Source organism: Salvelinus sp. IW2-2015, linkage group LG1 (assembly GCF_002910315.2).
Source record: "Salvelinus sp. IW2-2015 linkage group LG1, ASM291031v2, whole genome shotgun sequence".
Classification (NCBI taxonomy): domain Eukaryota; kingdom Metazoa; phylum Chordata; class Actinopteri; order Salmoniformes; family Salmonidae; genus Salvelinus; species Salvelinus sp. IW2-2015.
In genome coordinates, this window is record NC_036838.1 from 19,997,327 (window position 1) to 20,013,078 (window position 15,752).

At 43.0% G+C, this 15,752-nt stretch overlaps 1 protein-coding gene across 1 annotated transcript; it reads left to right on the top strand.

Annotated features, from left to right (window-relative positions):
- Window positions 1–7,221: 7,221 nt before the first annotated feature.
- On the top strand, window positions 7,222–14,881 carry LOC111962262 (intermediate filament protein ON3-like). The gene is made up of 9 exons (XM_023985226.2): window positions 7,222–7,789; window positions 9,128–9,336; window positions 9,615–9,675; window positions 9,813–9,908; window positions 11,454–11,618; window positions 11,936–12,061; window positions 12,217–12,437; window positions 12,585–12,631; window positions 14,039–14,881. Exons 1-9 carry the CDS (start codon window positions 7,313–7,315, stop codon window positions 14,461–14,463), a joined length of 1,827 nt encoding a protein of 608 aa, XP_023840994.1. The 5' UTR covers window positions 7,222–7,312; the 3' UTR covers window positions 14,464–14,881.
- The last annotated feature ends 871 nt before the right edge of the window (window positions 14,882–15,752 follow it).

Genomic DNA, 15,752 nt, shown 5'->3' on the forward strand with positions numbered 1-15,752 from the left:
GCCAAGAGCGAACATCATTGAGTATATAGAGAAGAGAGTCGGCCCAAGAATTGAACCCTGTGGCACCCCCATAGAGACTGCCAGAGGCCCGGACAACAGGCCCTCCGATTTGACACATTGATCTCTATCGGAGAAGTAGTTGGTGAACCAGGCGAGGCAATCATTTGAGAAACCAAGGCTATCGAGTCTGCCGATGAGGATGTGGTGATTGACAGAGTCGAAAGCCTTGGCCAGGTCAATGAATACGGCTGCACAGTATTGTTTCTTATCGATGACGGTTAAGATATTGTTTAGGACCTTGAGCGTGGCTGAGGTGTACCCATGACCAGCTCTGAAACCAGATTGCATAGCGGAGAAGGTGCGGTGGGACTCTAAATGGTCGGTAATCTATTTGTTGACTTGGCTTTCGAAGACCTTAGAAAGGCAGGGTAGGATAGATATAGGTCTGTAACAGTTTYGGTCAAGAGTGACCCCCCCCTTTGAAGAGGCCCCCCTTTGGCCATTCTATCTTGTCTGAAAATGTTGTAGTTAGGGATGGAGATTTCAGAGTTTTTGGTGGTCTTCCTAAGCCAGGATTCAGACACGGCTAGGACATCCGGGTTGGCAGTGTGTGCTAAAGCAGTGAATAAAACAAACTTAGGGAGGAGGCTTCTAATATTAACATGCATGAAACCATGAAATCATGAAAAGAGAGCGCCTGGGGAATAGGAGTGGAGCTAGGCACTGCAGGGCCTGGATTCACCTCTACATCACCAGAGGAACAGAGGAGGATTAGGATAAGGGTACGGCTAAAAGCTATGAGAATTGGTCGTCTAGGACGTCCGGAACAGAGCGTAAAAGGAGCAGGTTTCTGGGGGCGATAAAATAGCTTCAAGGTATAGTGTACAGACAAAAGTATGGTAGGATGTGAATACAGTGGAGGTAAACCTAGGCATTGAGTGACGATGAGAGAGCTATTGTCTCTAGAAACATCATTGAAACCAGGTGATGTCATTTCATGTGTGGGTGGTGGAACTGAAAGGTTGGATAAGGTATAATGAGCAGGGCTAGAGGCTCTACAGTGAAATAAGCCAATAAACACTAACCAGAACAGCAATGGACAAGGCATATTGACATTAAGGAGAGACATGCTTAGCCGAGTGATCATAAGGGTCCAGTGAGTAGTAAGGTTGGTTGGGGTCACGGCGATTCAGACAGCTAGCCGAACCATGGGTAGCAAGCTGGCAGAGGATGAAGGTCTGTTTTTAGCCACCTCGTGCGTTTCCGTCGGTAGATTAGTGGGGTTCCGTGTGGTAGAGGGGACCAATCCAATTGGCAAACAGATATAGTTATAGTGGCCCAAGAAAATTGTCCGATAGACCTATTCAGATAGCAGCCAATAAGACAGCTAACGATTAGCAGGCCGCAGATGGGCGTTCAGGTTACGTCGCGACGGAGGGGCCAGTTGGATAACTCCCTCGGGCAGATAACGTCGGTAGTCAGTCGTGAAGGCCCTGTGGGGCTCCGCATTGGCAGTAAAACGTGTCCCGATAGGTGATTGTAGCCCTGGAGTGGCTGATGGAACTCTTCAGCTGGCTAGCTCCGGAATAATTGATGTTTGCTCCGGGACCGACGTTAGCCAATAGTCACTCGGATAGCAGCTAGCTAGCTGCAAGATCCAGGTGTAAATGTCCAGAGCTTGCGGTAGAAATCCGGGGATATGGAGAGAAAATAGGTCCAGTATGCTCTGGTCTGAGTCGCGTTGTACAAAANGGATATGGAGAGAAAATAGGTCCAGTATGCTCTGGTCTGAGTCGCGTTGTACAAAACTGGCGATAGCTTTTCGAGCTAAAGGATAGCTGATGACCACCAACCGTGGTTAGCTGAATACTAACTGGCTAACTTCTGGTAACTTCTGGCTAGCTTCTGGCTAGCTTCTGTTGTGGATTTCAGATTTGAGGTGAATAATAGTTGTTTTTTTTAATGGTGAGGCGGGTTGCAGGAGAGTGTTTTGAAGTTGAGTTTTTAGAAAAAATATATATAAAAAGAAATGCGAAGAAAATATGTAAATATATATATACACGGGACACGACAAGACGAGGACAAAGGATGTCTGACTGCTATGCCATCTTGGAATGAATCACCATATTTAGCATAGACATAATAATATAATAATTATGTCTATAATATCATGGACATAATTCAATTAAGGGGTATTTGTTTGTGGAAATGTAACAGAACGTGCCAAATTAAACCCTCTGCCCTTAAGGAGATGGTCTCAAAGTTAATAGGTGGTGGCGTTTATAGCAGTGGAAAATAACAGGTTCCCAACGACCCTCACTGACAACACTACTGTATGCCCTGGCTAGGGCGGATTCACAAAATGGACCCCAGAGACAAAATAACAAAACACAGTACCCAGGGGAAGTTGGCTAAAGCCCATACACTTCCCCTGTTTTCTTTATACTCTGACTCTACCTCACCTTCATGGTTGATCAAGTTTCAAAGCTTCACCTCTTCATCATAACAGCTCTCATATCATACAGTATGTATCAATGCCCAGTCATTTCATGCAAAGCTTGAACAGTACACCTCAATTATTTAAAACAGTTTAACGGCAGAAGAAGAGGAACTTCTCAATAGAATCAGTGTCTTATCTCAAATTATAGTCCACTTTGATATGTATGTTTGTCAGTGCAAATCAAATGCACTTCTGAAAGTGCTGTCCAGAAATCCACATTCTACAATTGATTGTATACAGGCCATAGTCTAGCTTTAAATCCATTGGTGCATTAAGGTCAAGAGGAGACTGAAATCAGACCCCCCCCCCCCCCCGCCTCCCCCAACAAACAACAACTAAAATGGCTTCAGCTAAGGCTTGGACAAGGAAGATACAACAGTTTGGTAATGCCAATGGGTTGCAGGCTTGACACAAATATTACGGCACAGGACCAAGTACTACATTTGTATTACTTTAATAAACTTCAAGTGCTCAATTCACAAGTGCCTACACAGTGGTATTCATGCAGTGGTCATTTTCTTCTCTCTCCAAATAATATAGGAAAATTGTTTTTATACTGCAAACTTACTATTACATCTTCTACCAGGTAGATCTACACAACATATGGCATCGGACATGGACTTATCTCACTCAACATTTGACCTCTTTTGAACTCATCTGACAAACGTTGATTTCGGAGGGTACAATCACTTCAAACTGCTGCATGTGCAGAAATCCAGGCCTTAGTAGCTCTGGAGACCGTCAGTCCAGGGAGGCCAAGGGAGAGAGGGAAAGAGAGAAAAAAATTGATGAGAAACCTGAGACTCTGACTCACACCAATAACAGCAGGATTCTGGGAAACTCAACAGGAGCTTATGTGCTTCAGGGTTTCTGGACAACCGTCAGAGAATGAAWGCTCCCAGCTTGATCTTTCTTGGATGAACTTTTACTTGTTTATTCACCTCTTCTTTTTTACTCACTTTCCACTCTGTTACCCCTAAACTCGGGAGTGCTCACCCAGCTAAGACAYTTACAGTGCTACAACGTTGTGCTAACGTCATATGTCAGTAGGGCACTTACTCACTCAATCCCATGACTTGGAGTTGTGCCAGGGTGAGGAAAAAAAGAGGAACAAGGGTAAGAAAAGGGAGGGTGGATCTTGATCTCTTTATAGTGAATCAGGAGTATGAGTCTTAGATAAAGACCTTAGACACCCTGGGACCCTGAACATTATTGGATGTCCTGCTTACATTCTTATATCTGCGTGGGAATTCCAGTTTTACGAGCAAGGTGTGGCCATGTGGGTCTGTGAAGGTCACTCATCAGACATGAGTGAAATGTGACAGTTACAGGCCATTTTCTCTCAGAGTTGTCATGTCCATCTTTAGAGTCTTAGTACCAGTATGTTCCCTTTTTACACATGTCCACAAATACAGTAACACACCACTGAAAATGCATAGTCAACAAAAGGGCCTTAATTAATATGCTCCTTTTTGACATGCACACGTACATAACAACGAATACACAAACCCTCTACTGAAAATGCAGTCAATCACCACAATAGCCTCTTAAAGGGATAGTTCACCCAAATACGAAATTGCAAAATGGTTTCCTTACCCAATAAGCAGTTTATGGGCAACGTATGACATCAATCCATGCTTTGGTTTTGTTTAACTTTTTAGCATTTGTGGACCAAAACCAATGCAAGTCAATATCTTATATTTGACTGCTTACAGCAGGGATCATCAACTAGATTCATCCGCGTGTTGATTTTTTGTTGAGCGGATGGTCGGGCGGCCGGAACATAATTACAAATAATTTGTAAACTACAAATTTACCGCAAGAGGCCCAAATAGATATAATGTTTGACTAAAACATGATCATTTCAAACCTTGCTTACATTTGTATATGATCACGTGTCTCTTATTATATGTGGGAATATTGGGAACAGATTTCTTAAATTAAAACCACTTGGACCTGATTTTCTGGTGTTTTTAGTCTTTAATGTCCATAAATGAAAATTAATATTATACTTTTTTTTTGCTGAAAAAACTTGGGGGGCCAAATGAAACCACTCCCGGGCCAAATTCGGCCTGTGGGCCGCCAGTTGGGGAACCCTGGCTTAAGGGGTAAGGAAACCGATAACTTTCCCTTTAACATGTTCCCTGTAGACTTACAGTTCATGAGTCTATAAAATTCCACTGAAAATGCATAGTCAGCCTTCACACTCTTTAGAAACATAGGAATATATAGTAAAAAATACTTTAGAAATATTACAATAAGGTTATTTGGATGACACCTCTTTTCTATTAGGATCCTTGCATAGGAAAATTAAGAAAGTATTCATGCACACACATTCACACACCAGGGACTGCAAAATAAAGCTTAGTTAGTTAGTTAGTTACTACCTACTTACTTACCTTTATTGAATCCCATTGGAAAAAGGGTCTTGTTTTCCTATTACATTTTTGCATTTATGATTTATCACAAGACAAAAAACAACACAGGGGTTTACGTACACATTACAGTCCACTCCGAATGAGCACTAGGGGGAGGCAGCCTCAAGCCAAGCAACTCCAAACCTGCATAACTGAAGAGGGTGTGGCAGTCAGYTGCAAACGGGCAGGCGTACTTGGACCATCCAATTGTTTTAAAGGGATGCTAAAATCGCTACCCTAGTGTTGACTAAACTTCAGACACAGATGTAGGTGGCAGGAAGAGGCTTGTAATGCAATTATGCAACCCATATTGCCACACCCTTAGGGTTATTTGGAACAGCAGCCCCACACAACTCGAGGTCAACCTCTCTCTTTCTAAAGAGGGTCTGTTTCTTCTCAGCAGCTAATCGTTGTCTTCTCCCCCTCCAACCCTCACCCACTCATCGCATGTACGTGTTTATCTCAGCACATTCCAATCTTTATGTGTCGCATTTGAAGACCGACGCACACAAACCAAAACATCTCTCGTCTCTGGAGGCAAAAGGGGCGAGAGGGTCAGATGTCAAAAGGGCATCTTAAATGACTTCAGGTCTCTGACAATAGATGAGGAATGCAGTGATTTCACCCAGAGGAAAAGAGCGATTTTATCCCATATATGTCAGTTATTACGGTCGATAAGATTAGAGAAATACAGCTGTTTTTGTTTTATTTAGTGATGAATGTGTTGAACAATAGGTCATTGGTCACTTTGACAAATATGGTAATGCTTGAGCCAGATAAGGCTCCAATGGCCAATGCAATCATGAGCCATGTTACTTCCGTACGGCAAAATAACATACAGTAATCCGTTGGTGCAAGCTCTTCACAGTGCAACTTWGAGACTGTTCACAAATGGAGTTAAAGTTTCCAATACTTGGGATAAACTGAAAAATGCTGATTTACTACTCGATCAGATCAGTCAAAATTACTCAAACAAATTAAATGAAAAATGAAATACCATATAATTTCCCCCCAACTGACTTCATTGGGGTGAGTTATTGAGTTCATTGCGTGACAGCCATTATTTATCTCTTCAACCCAGCAGTTCAATTCTGATAAGCCTTTCCCATGGGTTAACATGTGTTACTTAGCAACAAGCCTGTAAAACACCTACCCACCCACATCCACACACATGCTTCATGTCTGGGTCAACGGTCTGCACAGACTTTTACTTTCTCCTCAGAACATTTGATATGTTCTTTTGTCATTACAGTCATCCGCAAAAAAACACTCGCGGTCCATGTTGATTTGACACCCCTGCTCTAACTGCTAACTATTAATAAACCAAATCGCATTATTTCCATTGAAGTACAGTGGGTGTCTTATTCTAGTCAATCACAGTGTCAACACTAGAAAAAGTGAAGCCCGAAGGTAAAGATACAGTATATACCGTACTTTAAAGAAATTTGCAGGTACAAGAACGACAACATGTACAGGAAGTGACTTCCAGGTACAGATGTCTGGRCAGTATCTATAAAATGAGTGCTGATCTAGGGTCAGATCACACCTGTACATATAATCTATATTCATTATAATCTAAAAGGCATTCCTACTCTGGGACACTTTATGAATACGGGTCATGGACTGCTTTTCGTGGTTCAGGGGAAAAGGTTGTGTATAGAAGGACTGGCTTACAAGTGCAGTCTATCTGTGTAAGATTTCTTGGCTGCTCATTGGCCATATTGAAATATGCCTCTTGATTTTGGGAGAATATTACTCATGGAATATCTTTGCACTATATAGTGTATGTTAGCTCACTAATAGAGTTCTGGGTCTTAGAAAGTTACTTATTCACACGCAAAATGCATGCTGCAGCAAGGTACATTGTTAATTGTGACAAACTGTTAATGATGATGCCAAGCACCAAGTTCAATAGCAATCATCTAACAAGAGCCCATTCCCAGAACTGTACTTTGTTTTTGTACAATTCATTAGGAATTCTGAAGAGGTTTTTGATGATGCAAAGAATGCATTCTGCACTGGTCAACTGCATTGAGACTCTAACATAAATACATTCTAATACGAATAGTCAGAATATCATTATGATAGAACATAATGCTGCAAATAAGGAAAAGCAGCTCCAATCCCTGTTATGTAAGTGTTGTACTTTCTCAAATTCACTTTGTGCTCTGTAAATGTGTAACATGATTCTAGTCTTTTTCTCCAGCATTCCTCTATTCTGCGCTGCCCTACTGCATGCTAGCCAATCATAATGCCCCTCGGTCCCTCCCCTTTCCAGATAAAAAGAGGGCCAAGGAACAGTGAGCTCCATCTACACGAGTCTCTCTCTCTCTGCAGCAAATCTCCCAGGCTCTACAGACCACCTACTATAGCACTTGCTAAAACCTAAGTCATCATGTCCACCAGAGCTGTTAATAGCACCAGCTACTCTTTGAGGTCCTCCTCTGCAGGCATGGGGTCTCAAAACTTCAGCAGCAACTCCTTTTCCCACGGCTATGGCGGCGGAGCCAGACAACAGAGCTACAGCGTCCGCAGCACCGGGGGTGTGGCAGCAGGTGGCTATAGGGTAGTTGGGGGGTACGTGGCTGGAGGGACTGGGCAAAGAGGGGGCGGGATGGAGTTTGGGTATGCGGGCATGGGTGTTGGCGGTGGTATGGGAACGGGGGGTGGTATGGGTATGGGTGGTGGTATGGGGATGGGGGGTGGGAAGATGACATGTATGGGACCCCCTCAGATCACCGCTATTCAGGTGAACAAGAGCCTGCTGGCCCCCCTGAACCTGGAGATCGACCCCAACATCCAGGTGGTCCGCACCCACGAGAAGGAGCAGATCAAGACCCTCAACAACCGCTTCGTGTCCTTCATCGATAAGGTCAGTTTCTCATGAGTTCCGATCACACCAGGGTCAAATGCATAGTGCATTCCAAATACTTTCACACACTGGAGCTGAGCTTGATTTAGCTTGTCTTGTACAATGGGGCCAATGGAGTAGTCCTGAAGGTGCAAACCCCGTCCACTCTGCACAGCGGTCAAGCAAAATCTAACTCACCTCAGGTATTTTACAGCACTGCACGGTAAAATACCTGACCCATGTCTGGTTTGTATTAACTTGGCCTTTGGGAAGGGGCAGATTCTCTTGTGATTTCGGTTATCTGTTTTGGATTTTTTATGTTAGCTATAACCATTGTGCAAAACATTGTGCACAAAACTGAATGTACATTGTGAACAAAACTATGGAAATAGATTATATGACTAATTGGGTACTATTTAGACATGCAAGAATATAAAATGCAAACTTGGTTATCAACAGAAAACCCTCCCGCACTGACCACTACCCGTTTACTGTAAAAGAAAGAGTGGAAAGATGGGTGGAGACAGAAATAGGGCCAGAGGCACAAGATGAGGTTGGTTGTATGAATACAGAGTTTGTTGTTTGGAAACCCCTTCTAGCATTAGCTACTGACTCTTAAATCCACAAAATGACATGTGGGGACACTTTGTTGTCTGTAGATTTTGTAGGCTACTATGGATTTGTTGTTCACAGGATCCTCTTTGCTCAATGTGCCATTGTGGCCTACACACTCAAACAGGATATGGCAGGTTCACTGTCAGATATATCAGCCCATTCCTGCACAGGGCTTATCAACTGTCAACTACATTGATTACATGCTTCAAGCATTCCTTATTTGTAAAGAATCAAATAATTACATTTCTAACTGTCATAAATCAGTCATAAAACATAACTCCCATAAATCAGTTATGTTTGATCACTCCTCGACCCCTCCTTCCACACCTTAGCGATACACACCTCCTCTGTTCTCGCCTCCATGCTTGTGTTTGGGTGGAACCCCACCCAGGGGCATGAGGTCAAAAAACACTTGAACAACATGAATCATATGTGTAACTTTGATTGAGAAAGAGTGTCACATCGTGCTGAAACATGGTACTCTGCTTCAATGACACATTTGTTTGTTGGCCATTCTTTAGTCTATACATACATTCACACTTTTGCTCCATCCATTCACTTATAGTATATGCACATTAATTCAAACATTAATTAATCCATCCATTCATTKATTTGTTTGTTTGTGCCTTCCATCCATCCATCCACCCTTCCTTTCTCTCTCACTTGGCCATCCCTTCCTTACTTTATCCAGTCATTCACAAGTTTCAGTCAATGACACTGACCATTTCCCTTTTGTCCCTGCAGGTGCGTTTCCTGGAGCAGCAGAACAAGATGCTGGAGACCAAGTGGAGCCTCCTGCAGGACCAGACCACCACCCGCTCCAACATCGACGCCATGTTTGAGGCCTACATCTCCAACCTGCGCAGACAGCTCGACGGTCTGGGAAACGAGAAGATGAAGCTGGAGGGGGAGCTGAAGAACATGCAGGGCCTGGTTGAGGACTTCAAGAACAAGTTAGTGGGTTTGACAATAAAAGTTAAAGGGGTAGTTCACCAAAATTGGATTATTATTGAACTACTTTCTTCACTTAAAAGTAGTGTATGTTGTATAGGTCGAATTAAACCATATAGACTAGTAGGGACCCAAATCTGAGTCTCAAATACAGTGTTATGATTTCAAGGAATTTTTCTTTTTGACTGAAAAAAATCAAATCTTTAATCCTAAACGTTCTTTCACTTTAAGCTTGTCAGCAAGGCTTCTTGTTTGATTGATGGGCTTGCTCTATTCTCAGGTATGAGGATGAGATCAACAAGCGTACCGAGTCTGAAAACAACTTTGTTCTCCTCAAGAAGGTCAGTACACTCGATAATTCCACAAGCCCCCACCAACATGGATAACTTACAGTGCATTGTTGCTTAACCACAACTTWAAAAAATTGGCTGAAGTAGAAAAGTACATGATCCAGGAATGTTCTGCTATGCTTTCTCAGGATGCAGATGCTGCCTACATTGTCAAGACGGAGCTGGAGGCCAAGCTGGACTGTCTTACTGATGAGATTGAATTCCTCAGGACTATCTATGACGCGGTAATGTACCATATCTATGTTGAAATGGGAGTGAATGACAAAAAACATTTAAAAGCCTAGCTCAGAGATCTCCAACAGGTCGATCGCAAGCTACCAGTAGCTACCAGTAGCTCAAAGACCACCCACAATTCTGAAAGTACATGCAATTTTCACGTGTTCCACTGCAAAATGTCATAAGCAATTCTCATGAATATCACACTGCAAGCTCCCAGCTACTATTTAACCAACGGGACTTGACGTTATCCCACCCCTGGTTAGCCAATATTAGCTTACAAAGCCAAACCTAAAACAATATCTGCCAATTAATTTCCAGCATTATTCCCCCTTTCTGTCTGTGTGGTGCGGGCATTTGTCTATCACTCTGTGTGTAGCCAGTAGGCCCTTTTTGTTGAACATCGGGAACCGAATCGCATATGTGAAAGAGCCTTTCAATTGGCTCCCTGGTTAGCGTACTTTTACCGTTGCTTGATTAGCAGTTATCTGGGGATAAATTATAAAAACATTATCTGAGGATGATAATTCCTCAGTGCAGGAACAATATAGTGAGGAGAGAGCCTCATTCAGTTGTCCAATTTTATTTTTTTGCAGGCCATCTAATAATTTTGTCAGGTATAAATGTTTTGAACTCATATTTCACGATCTGACATAATGGTAGGCAATGTTTTAGGCATTAAATTAGAGATGTACTATTTCCTCATGGTTTTAGGTCCATTTCTAAGCATTACTGAACAAAGAGCCGTTTGGGAGCCAAACTATCGTCTCTTTTAGGTGAACGGAGCCAAATGAGCCGGCTCACAGAAAAGACTCTGAATGCCATCACTAGAGCAAGTTGATGTGATAACTGCCCTGTGTGTTGACAGAAATACTGTTCATGGAAAAGTAGGCTTACCTGGCAGAAGTGTATCATGAGTAAGTTCGTCATTTGTATCTATGATTTGTTATTTGCTAAGTTTGCCATGAAACGAGCAGCAGCACGACAGAACCATCACTAGACAGGCACATTAGATGGCACACTAGATGCACAATTAAAAGGCCAGATGCGCAATTAATGGGGAATTACACTCAAAAATATATACAGTATTTTTAAAAGTTTATTTAAGCAATGACATTGACATTTACTCAGAGCATCCAATTTCAGTGTTTCTCTATAAACATATTGTAATTTTAAGAGTTAAAAACCCCCAAAAATCTAAAACCAGGAATAATATAAAACAACATTTTGCAAAGAAATCACTGATTTCATAGTGGCCCCCTAAGTGTTTTTTGTTAACCATCATTTTACCAGGTATATTGACAGAAAACATAGTGCACTACTTTCTCTTGTACACTAAGGACCCGGGAAAGAGTTGCATGGGAGAGGAGAAGAGAAGAARGTACCTATTTGAAAGCGATATTTTTTTTTGTAGCTTGCAACATGGTAGAAAAGGTTGGAGACCCCTGGCCTAGCCTATGCTGTAGATTCCATTGGATTTTGAATAAATTGTGTGAAGAGTAGATGCTTTCTGAAATCTAAAGGCTTCTCCCTATCCTCTCTTGGCTCTTCAGGAGCTGTGTGAGCTGCAGGGCCAGATCAAGGACACCTCTGTTGTGGTGGAGATGGACAACAGCCGTAACCTGGACATGGATTCCATCGTGGCTGAAGTGCGCGCTCAGTACGAGGACATCGCCAACCGCAGCAGAGCTGAGGCCGAGACCTGGTACACGCAGAAAGTAAGCCCCTTCTCCCGTGAGGCCCCCGAAACCCCTCTCGCCTACGTGACCTTTCCGAGATTCAATACTGGCTATGCTCCAATGTCCATACTAGCATATCACTGAGAATGGATGCCCAATGCCTAAATGCTATGCTAGTGTGGATAGGAGTGGAGGCTGCTGAGGGGAGGACGGCTTATAATAATGGCTGGAATGGAGTCAATGGAATGTCTCAGGTATCCACACTGCTAGCTAGAGGCTAGCATTGATGGATGACTTCACTGTTATGTCTCTATATTTTGGCTGGTGACAGTAACGTGATTTTGCCTCTGTAACAGTATGAACAGATGCAGGTGTCAGCCACCAACTATGAGGACAACCTGAAAAACACCAAGGCAGAGATCGCAGATATCAACCGCAAAATCATGAGATATCAGTCTGAAATTGACATGATGAAGGGTCAGGTGAGTGCCACATTAAGTCTCTCAGTAAATATGTATCTCAGTGTATTTTTATATAACACCCCTGGTGTTGCGAGACTGTCTCTACTATTCAGTTGTAGGGTAACCAYCATCTACCAATAGGAACATGACTAAAAACATTGTTTGCCTGAAAACAGCGCGGCCACCTGGAGAACCAGATCGCTGAGGCGGAGGAGCGTGGTGAGCTGGCGGTGAAGGACGCCAGGCTTCGCATTAACGACCTCGAGGTGGCCCTGCAGAGAACCAAGCAGGATATGACCATGCAAGTACGCCAGTACCAGGAGCTGTTGAACGTCAAACTGGCCCTGGATATTGAGATRGCCACCTACAGGAAGCTGCTGGAAGGAGAGGAGAGCAGGTACGAGACTTGAGCCCAGTAAAGTGGAAAGCGGAAAGCATTCAGGCATGAAACTCTAAGATTAGGAGAATTTTATGATGACCAATGAGTTAATTTGCTCACTGAAGATCTCCTCTCCTCTCCTCTCCTCTCCTCTCCTCTCCTCAGGCTGGTGAATGGAATCAAATCGGTCAACATCTCCAAACAGTCTTCTTGTAAGTGAATGCCCTCACATACCACAGCTATGCTGTTTCACCTGTTGCTTATTACTTATTCATGTACATCACAGAAGGTTCGTGGCACCTTATTTGGGGAGGACAGACTTGTGATAATGGCTCATGATATGGGTGTCCATAAGAGTCCATAAGAGGAATGAGTGGAAGGGTATAAAATACATTAAACACAGTCAAAGTATTTATCTTCAACACGTAATCTGTAGATTCTATTCGATTAGATAGATTGAAATCGTACGTTAAACATCACAGCATAGTTGAAAGATGTGTGTTGCGTAGAAACACAAAGTGGGTGGCCAGCAGAGATAGATGGGATGGGCTGAGGGAAGCTGAGGGTTGGTATGTGGAATTGGAGACAAGTGGGAGTGGAGTTGCTATGTGAGAGAAGGAATGATGGTCATAAGATAAAGATGGTGGTGAGAATGATGGTCAAAAAGTCTAAATAAAAAATAATAAAAGTACATTTGAATGACACTAAGTGGCAGTGTTTTTACAACTAATGCCGGTTTGCCCGAGGCTGATGCCGTACAGGTGTCTGTACACATGCATATACACACACTCTCATTCAAATAAACACATACAAGAACACACACATACATGTAATAGTGCCAGACATGCACACAAACATATACAGTTGGCATTGCTGTTATGATTTCAGTTGTCCTTGATGTCCTTTGTTTTAAATGTATTATTTTTTATTTTTTGTATTTTTTTTGCATTGTTGTTTGCTGTTTTCTTCTGTCTTTTCCTTTTTCTCTTTAGTTCTCTTGGTTGTTGGTGCATTGGGGGGTTCTTGGTTGTTGGTGCATTGGGGGGTTCTTGGTTGTTGGTGCATTGGGGGGTTCTTGGGGTTGGGGAACATATATATATATATATTTTTTTTTTAATCCGGGGGGGGGGGGGGGGGACTGTGGGAGGGGTCTCGAATTGTTGAGGGACAGCTATTGGGGAACTGTGGGGGGATCTTGGAGGGTTCGGGTTTCACAAGATTGTGATCACGAAAAAGGAAACTATGACATATATTTTATATCACTATCATGCACACGCACCCTCACACATAAGGATGGCTCTGTTGCGGCAAGACTGATACTTGTTTGATAGTGTCTTGATGCTGTATTGTTTGTCCTTCATATTCTAATACTTTAATGTTACCCCTTCCTTGTGTTTTTTGTAATAAATAATAAAAAATTAACTAATAAAATAAAAATATTAATTCAAAAATAAAAATACATTAAACACATGGTTTCCATGATGCCATTCCATTTGCTCCATTTCAGCCATTATTAGGAGCTGTCCTTCCCTCAGCAACCTCCACAGATGAACATTGTACATAAATAACACAAATCCATGTATACTCCAATAACCCGACATGTTCATTTCCACTTCTAGCAACGAACTACAACTCTTACCCCCTGGAAAGCAGTCGCACCACCAGCTATGTCAGCGGCTCAACGGGGGGATACAAGGCCAGCAGCACCAGCTACGGCAGCAGCACTTACGTCAGTGGCCATGAGAGCCGCCAAATAGGCAGCAGCTTCGACCTGCCTGGCAGCATCACCCTGGTAGGCACCAACGGTATCCAGGTCTCTACCAGCAGAGAGGTGGATGCCAGCATCAGCCTGGGAGGCAGCAACAGCCTGGCTACTAGCAGAGACATGGATGCCAGCGTCAGTGTCAATAGCAGTTCCACTGTCACCAACAACAAATCCCAGACCACCTTAGTCAAGACCGTTGATGCCGAGGTGACCTCGAATGTGGCTTCTGATGCGGCGTCCAACCATGCCGAGGAACAGGCGGCTGAGAGCGACAAATGAGGAGATTTCGTCTTCACGGGCGACCGTGCAATTAGCTTACAGTGGATCTATCTGTCGCAGATATATGCTTCTCCAACCTACCCTTCACCCTTCCACTAGTTTCACTTTTCTAGCCAGGTTATGACTGTATTTACCTGCTGAACAGAACAGTGACATATCAAACAGGCTACATATATCCACCTGGAATCACAGGCAGTCTAACTGTATCCTCAGTCTAACTGTAACTTTTCCTACCCACAAAGGGTTTGTTTTAAATTGGTAAATAGGTCAATGTGAAAGGTTGGGGGTAAGATTTCCCTAAAAGGCCCCTGAAAGTCGACCCCTAGTGTCCATTCGAGTCACCAGCAGGTGTCATTGTGGCACGTGTTTTTCTCTCTGCTTGCTCTGAGACCCATTAAAGTACTTGGAGAAAAAACGACCTCTTTGTGTGCTGTGACATATCTATTCTATGAGTGTCCATAAGAGTCATTTTATTAGGTCGATGCTGTTATTCTCACGCACACCAAAAGGGACAATTTCATGAAATGTGTCCATGTCATTCACCAACAGCATTTTCATAGTATGGAATGAAGATTCTATAGTTGTCAATGGAGACGGGGAAAAGATCAAAACACGAAAASGGACACATTTGTATAAGAGATCAGAATGATAGACAGATGTTTATAATAACGAGGAGCATAGCATAGCAGAGGGTAGCTGCAAAAATGCAGAAGGTCTTCAGGCCATCAGTCTTGATAGACAGGTACTGGCCTGAAGCATGTCACTCTCCAACCTCTACTTAGTGCAATCAACCAAACACATTCTGACCACACCCTCCATAGACATACGTGACAACACAAATCCATKAGAAAGACACGCGCGCACACACAGGCGCATTCATGAGATCACACACACGAACACAACACGTAAAGTGTTGGTCACATGTTTCTTGAGCTGGAATAAAAGATCCCAGAAATTCTCCATACTCACAAAAAGCTTATTTCTCTCAAATGTTGCACATACATTTGTTTACATCCCTGTTAGTGAGCATTTCTCCTTTGTCAAGATAATCCATCCACCTGACAGGTGTGGCACATCATGAAGCTGATAAAACAGCATGATCATTACACAGGTGCACCTTGTGCAGGGGACAATCAAAGGCCACTCTAAAATGTACAGTTTTATCACACAACACAATGCCACAGATGTCTCAAGTTTTGAGGGAGTGTGCAATTTGCATGCTAACTGCAGGAATGTCCACCAGAGCTGGTGCCAGACAATTGAATGTTCATTTCTCTACCATAAGCTGC